We start from the raw sequence: 7,500 nt of genomic DNA on the forward strand, positions 1-7,500 counted from the left end.
GTAAAGGGGGAGGAGTAGAAGGAGGGAAAATGAGTCGGAACAAAGGACAAGGAGTAAGGGAAGAGGAGGAGGATGAGAGGTGATAGAGAAGAGAAGACTGCAGGAGGAGGGTGGTACCTTGACGGCCTTGGCGGTCTCCAGCGACTGCTCTGGAGGAATCCCCACCTCTCGGTCTCTGAGCAGCTGCTGGATGAAGAAGGTGATGTCCCGCCCTGCGATGGGGATGTGCTTTATACAGCTGCCAATCACGTAGCCCTCTGCCTGTGACGGACAGCCACACCGGCCAATCAGTGAGCCGAGAGTCTCCAAACTAAGACCAGTATGTTGAATGAAGTGTGTGTGTGTGTGTGTGTGTGTGTGTGTGTGTGTGTGTGTGTGTGTGTGTGTGCCTGTCTCACCACAGGGATGGCGTGTGTGACTCCGTCTCCGCTGTCGATCACGATGCCGGTCAGAGTTCTCTGTCCGACCTGCCGAGACGTCCAGGACGCCGCCAAGGCCAACACCGCCTGGAGACAGAGACAGATTTTATTTCATGACGCCTGTAAATGATGAGTGTGAGTGTGTGTGTGTGTGTGTGTGTGTGTGTGTGTGTGTGTGTGTGTGTGTGTGTGTGTGCGTGTGCGTGCGTGTCTCACCTGCACTGCGATGTAGAGTCCAGGTATGTTGAAAGTCTCAAACATGATCTCAGCCAGATATTCTCTGTTCTCTGGAGTGTTGAGAGGAGGCTCCGTCTGCAAACACACGGCTGGTAAAACATTCATGTTCATACAGACAGACAGATAGACAGATAGATAGATAGATAGATGGATATATAGATAGATAGATAGATAGATAGATAGATAGATAGATAGATAGATAGATAGATAGATAGATAGATAGATAGATAGATAGATAGATAGATAGATAAATGGATATTCTTTATTGTCCATAAAGAGAAATTAATTTTGTAAAATATCATGTTAACTCAGGGACTCTTCAGGCTCTAATCGTAACTCCTTAAATACGTCTACAACTTCCCAAAATGTGACTGGAACCTCTGAGTGGATCTCTAACCATCCAGGAGAGGTTCTACACTCTCCTCTCTTCAAACATCAGATCTCTGGAAACTCTTTCAGGACTTCTTCATCCTTTTCAAACACTAAGGATCTCTAAAACCTTCTGAAAGGTGACTGGAACCTCTGAATGGATCTTTACTTTCTCATCAAGGACACGTGGAACCTCCTAAAAGAACCACATCCAGGACATGTCGAACCTCCTAAAGGAACCACATCCAGGACACGTGGAACCTCCTAAAAGAACCACATCCAGGACACGTGGAACCTCCTAAAAGAACCACATCCAGGACACGTGGAACCTCCTAAAAGAACCACATCCAGGACATGTGGAACCTCCTAAAGGAACCACATCCAGGACACGTGGAACCTCCTAAAGGAACCACATCCAGGACATGTGGAACCTCCTAAAGGAACCACATCCAGGACACGTGGAACCTCCTAAAGGAACCACATCCAGGACACGTGGAACCTCCTAAAGGAACAACATCCAGGACACGTGGAACCTCCTAAAGGAACCACATCCAGGACACGTGGAACCTCCTAAAGGAACAACATCCAGGACACGTGGAACCTCCTAAAGGAACCACATCCAGGACACGTGGAACCTCCTAAAGGAACAACATCCAAGACATGTTGAACCATGAATGCTCCAAATACTCCTAAAACTTAAAACAGTTTATTTCTTTCTGACCTCAGTTCAGGTCAACAGTTTAACCGCTGTTGTATTGACTGCAGGTAACCATGGCAACAGTGCTGATGCTTCAGGCTGTGTTAGCAGTGACCTGAAACTAACTTAGCGCTGCTTAAACTGACTACAGACACATTTAAAAAGACATAGGATGAGGTTTGTCCTCTCATCAGTGGACAGAATACAGAGAGATATTAAAATAAACTTCAACACATGTTCAGACACATCTGGAAGGAAACGCAGTGTCCTACCATGAGGAAGCTGTGGTCCTCTGGCTCTGCTCGAAGGTATTTGAAGATGACCTGCTCCATGAACTTCTCCATCAGATCCCAGTCCTCTACCATCCCATGACGGATGGGCCACTGTCTCACATACACACACACACACACACACACACACACACACACACACACACACACACAAAGATAAGACCAATAAGTAGCAGAAGAAAGAAGACGAGAGAACGACCTGCAACCGATCCCCACCGATAACCATTCTGACCCTTTGTGGAGTAGCAGCCTGATGAAAAGCACATCAAACCTAAACCTTGTCAGTGATGTGATGTTCAATTAACTCGACAATGCGTTCGGTGTGAGTCTAGACCTGAGTATGTGTGTGTGTGTGTGTGTGTGTGTGTGTGTGTGTGTGTGGTTATGAGAAAGACGCAACATGTTGATTAGCTATAGTTTCTGTATCTGGCGAACTTTAAACCTTTTCTGTGTGTTTGTGATTTTTTCCGATGACGTCAATAACCCATCCCCCCCGCCCCCCATTTATAGAGGAACTATAAATGAACCAATCAGCTGATGCGTTGTCCTACCTTGGTTGCATAGTTGGGTTTGTCGATGGCTTCGTCTCCGATGTAAAAGTCGAGGTCATCGACTCCTCGTACGAGTCTCCTCTGGGCCTGCTCTCCCACGCTGGCCGACTCCCTGATGGCGATGCCTGGTCCGACACATGAATATAAATATAAATATAAATGACTCAGATTCACCACAGCACACTGACTGAGATATTAGTGGTGATGCTTACAGGAGGGCATGATGAACTGTGGCTCCGTGTTTCCAGCATAGCCGATCTTTGTGTACCTGCAGTCAGACAGATTCACTCTGTTAGGAAACGCTTCATCTTTACTTCATGTTCGCCTCCAACATTGATATGAAATACAATCACTTCATCTTTTTTTAGTTAGAAATGTTTCCCTGACATCAGTTTGTTTCTAACTCTGTTTTCAGAGAGGTGCGAGATGAGTTTATTATTATTATTATTATAATTACTCGGTTTCACCACTGTGAAGAATAAAGAACAAGCTCTCAGTTTGTTCTGATATCAGCAGCTATGTCTCGGTGCTGATAATAACTGAGGTCCTTAAACTGCACACAGAGCTTCTCATGTCACTGACAGTCCGGTTTTTTCCTGCCTGACAGTGAACGCAGCGTGCAGCTCCTGTTCTACTTCCTCCAGCTGTCCCACATTCAGACACCAGAATAGAAAACAGACTGACCACAGATCAGTGACATCCTCCATCTGCCCCCCCACCCCACCCCATCACAACTCACTGACATCTGAAAGTACTGACTGACCCTTTAATACAGTAAAAGTACTGCAGTATTATAGTGATGTAGTATGCAGTATTACAGTAAAAGTACTGCAGTATTATGAGTGATGTAGTATGCAGTATTACAGTAAATGTAGTGATATATTAGATTAGATTACTACTTTATATACAGTTAGCTAGTTTACACTACTTTATATACGGTTAGCTAGTTTATACTACTTTATATACAGTTAGCTAGTTTATACTACTTTATATACAGTTAGCTAGTTTATACTACTTTATATACCGTTAGCTAGTTTACACTACTTTATATACAGTTAGCTAGTTTATACTACTTTATATACAGTTAGCTAGTTTATACTACTTTATATACAGTTAGCTAGTTTACACTACTTTATATACGGTTAGCTAGTTTACACTACTTTATATACAGTTAGCTAGTTTATACTACTTTATATACGGTTAGCTAGTTTATACTACTTTATATACAGTTAGCTAGTTTATACTACTTTATATACAGTTAGCTAGTTTATACTACTTTATATACCGTTAGCTAGTTTACACTACTTTATATACAGTTAGCTAGTTTACACTACTTTATATACAGTTAGCTAGTTTATACTACTTTATATACAGTTAGCTAGTTTACACTACTTTATATACAGTTAGCTAGTTTATACTACTTTATATACAGTTAGCTAGTTTACACTACTTTATATACAGTTAGCTAGTTTATACTACTTTATATACAGTTAGCTAGTTTACACTACTTTATATACAGTTAGCTAGTTTACACTACTTTATATACAGTTAGCTAGTTTATACTACTTTATATACGGTTAGCTAGTTTACACTACTTTATATACAGTTAGCTAGTTTACACTACTTTATATACAGTTAGCTAGTTTACACTACTTTATATACGGTTAGCTAGTTTATACTACTTTATATACGGTTAGCTAGTTTACACTACTTTATATACGGTTAGCTAGTTTACACTACTTTATATACGGTTAGCTAGTTTACACTACTTTATATACAGTTAGCTAGTTTATACTACTTTATATACAGTTAGCTAGTTTATACTACTTTATATACAGTTAGCTAGTTTACACTACTTTATATACAGTTAGCTAGTTTACACTACTTTATATACAGTTAGCTAGTTTATACTACTTTATATACGGTTAGCTAGTTTACACTACTTTATATACAGTTAGCTAGTTTATACTACTTTATATACAGTTAGCTAGTTTACTACTTTATATACAGTTAGCTAGTTTATATACTTTATACAGTTAGCTAGTTTATACTACTTTATATACAGTTAGCTAGTTTATACTACTTTATATACAGTTAGCTAGTTTACTACTTTATATACGGTTAGCTAGTTTATATACTTTATACAGTTAGCTAGTTTATACTACTTTATATACAGTTAGCTAGTTTATACTACTTTATATACAGTTAGCTAGTTTACACTACTTTATATACAGTTAGCTAGTTTATACTACTTTATATACGGTTAGCTAGTTTATACTACTTTATATACAGTTAGCTAGTTTACACTACTTTATGTTTATTTATGTGAGTTTAAAAGGTTTTGCTACTGCTGTAGTTTGCACATGGACTTATATTATTATATATTTACATCTATTTATAACCACATTCATTCATCAGAGAGCAGATATCTTTATTTTTACTTCTATATTCTTATTATCTCTGCTGGATCAAAGGTTAAACTGATCTTTAGTCCATGTGGGCTGATTCATTATCAGTTCATCTACTGACATCTATCAGTTTATTGATTCATCTCTGATTCCTCTTTTATCTGTAATGCTCTGTCAGTAGCAGCACTCACACTTTCTAATCTTATTATTAAATGTACATCACTGTGTCGTCATGGTGACAGAGCCAAAATATCCAGTCAGCTGTTATTGATTACAAAATGACTGAAACATGAATCATTATCAGATGCTGATTAATCGCCTCTGATCAAACTGCAGGCCTGCACGCGACATACATGATGTTCACACACACAAACACACATGACGTCACACTCTCTACAGTGTGTGTATACATCCTTACGTGCGTGTGCAAGCATGCATGTGCATGTGTGTGCGCGCGCTCACCCGGTCCCGCAGTCTATCACGCACGGAGGGAGCTGCAGGGTCATGGTGTTGCGGTCCGGCCCCGCACAGAGTCGGTGGTCTGCTGTGTGACCGGATCGGTGCAGACCGGAGGGCGCGAGGAGGAGTTTGGTGCGTGAGATGCGGGAGAGACCGGACCGTCCGCTCGGGCTCAGAGCAGTTCCGGGTCGGAGGGAAAAAATAGAAACATCTGACACGGCCCCGGTAACCGGAGGAGAGAGAGAGTGTGTGTGTGTGTGTGTGTGTGTGTGTGTGTGTGTGTGCTGCGTTCACGTGATGTCAACTGCACCGAAAATACCTCTGTAGTGAAACACAGTTCAACTCCGCCCCCTGCTGGCGCTACATGGAACTACAACAACAATAATAATAATTAAAGCAGCGATGAACATTCAGAGCCTGTTAACTGTTTCTATTGTTGGCTGGTTTGGCCGTTTGTCTGTGAAAGACACAGATTGTCTTGGTAGTTTGGTCAAAGTCTGTTCAAACATTATTGGAGTTGATGTAAACTCTCTGTGGGAGCGTCGCTTCCTCCAGACAGCAGCGAGCTCTTTCACACAAACATAAACCGCTCCAGCTCATTCGTTCCCTGCTGCTGAACACACAATACCTTCATCTGTTCTTCTCCTTGATGCCTGGCACTAACCCTATATATATATATATATATATATATATGTTATTTATGTATATTTTATGTGTACTTTACTCTATTCAGAGCAACACTCTACAATATTCTCAATCACTTTATTCAGCTGTATTAGTGTAGTATTGTGTAGTATTGTGTAGTATTAGTATAGTATTGTGTAGTATTGTGTAGTATTAGTATAGTATTGTGTAGTATTAGTATAGTATTGTGTAGTATTGTGTAGTATTAGTATAGTATTGTGTAGTACTGTGTAGTATTAGTATAGTATTGTGTAGTATTAGTATAGTATTGTATAGTATTGTGTAGTATTGTGTAGTATTAGTATAGTATTGTGTAGTACTGTGTAGTATTAGTATAGTATTGTGTAGTATTAGTATAGTATTGTGTAGTATTGTGTAGTATTAGTATAGTATTGTGTAGTACTGTGTAGTATTAGTATAGTATTGTATAGTATTGTGTAGTACTGTGTAGTATTAGTATAGTATTGTGTAGTATTAGTATAATATTGTGTAGTATTGTATTTTATTTCTATGGTCTCCTCTGAGGTTGGGTTTGTAGAAACTGAATAAAGCTGAATCTATATTTATGTGTATATTCTGTTATATTACATTATTGTCTTTATTTCTTCCCTCTTTCATTTTTATTTGATCTTACTGCGCATCATTTATTTTATATAAAACATTTGAGCTGCATTTATTGTATGAAAGCTGTTGTACAAATAAAGTCATTATACAAGTTATTAGTCATGTAAAGATAAATAAATGAATAAATACTGTCTGAATAATAAGTGAATATATGAGTATGTGTGTCACACATCCAGCAGGAGGCAGCAAACTACACAGCAGGGGGGGGGGTCCTTATTTAACAAACTAATAACATTTCATATTATTATTCATATTATTATTATTATTGTTCATATATCATCATATTACAATAATACTACCAACACTACTCTGTATTATTATTATATCATCTACAACTAAAGCCTCTCTGCAGTTCATCCTCTATCTGTAACTACCACTACAAAAAGTACTTCTGTTAAGAGTACTTCTATTGAGAGTACTTCTGTTAAAAGTACTTGTATTGAGAGTACTTCTGTTAAAAGTACTTGTATTAAGAATACTTCTGTTAAAAGTACTTCTGTTAAAAGTACTTGTATTAAAAGTACTGCTACTAATTGTAACAGTACTCCTGGTACAAGTACAACTAATAACAACACCTGCTGTTCTACTAATACTATTAAAAGTACTACTACTATTAAAAGTACTACAACTATTAAAAGTACAACTATAATTAAAGGTACTACTGCGCGTGCACGCTCACATGCGCGCGCACTTCGCCCTCTGAATGAGTGACGAGCGTTTGTGACGCGTCGTTGGCGCGTGGGAGGGGAATCCCGGCGGGGG

At 39.1% G+C, this 7,500-nt stretch overlaps 1 protein-coding gene across 1 annotated transcript in view; it reads right to left on the reverse strand.

Moving 5' to 3' along the window:
• The window catches only part of actr3b (actin related protein 3B), an 8,145-nt gene extending 2,533 nt beyond the window's left edge, over nucleotides 1–5,612 (reverse strand). Inside the window, exons 1-7 of the mRNA XM_053342116.1 lie at nucleotides 5,434–5,612; nucleotides 2,776–2,831; nucleotides 2,564–2,688; nucleotides 1,995–2,105; nucleotides 636–731; nucleotides 399–506; nucleotides 118–261 (exon numbers count right to left, since the gene is read on the reverse strand). Of these exons, the coding sequence (XP_053198091.1) occupies nucleotides 118–261; nucleotides 399–506; nucleotides 636–731; nucleotides 1,995–2,105; nucleotides 2,564–2,688; nucleotides 2,776–2,831; nucleotides 5,434–5,477 (684 nt within the window). The 5' untranslated portion in view covers nucleotides 5,478–5,612. The remainder of the gene's footprint in view (nucleotides 1–117; nucleotides 262–398; nucleotides 507–635; nucleotides 732–1,994; nucleotides 2,106–2,563; nucleotides 2,689–2,775; nucleotides 2,832–5,433) is intronic.
• Between the last annotated feature and the right edge of the window lie 1,888 nt (nucleotides 5,613–7,500).

Source organism: Scomber japonicus, chromosome 21 (genome assembly GCF_027409825.1).
Source record: "Scomber japonicus isolate fScoJap1 chromosome 21, fScoJap1.pri, whole genome shotgun sequence".
Classification (NCBI taxonomy): domain Eukaryota; kingdom Metazoa; phylum Chordata; class Actinopteri; order Scombriformes; family Scombridae; genus Scomber; species Scomber japonicus.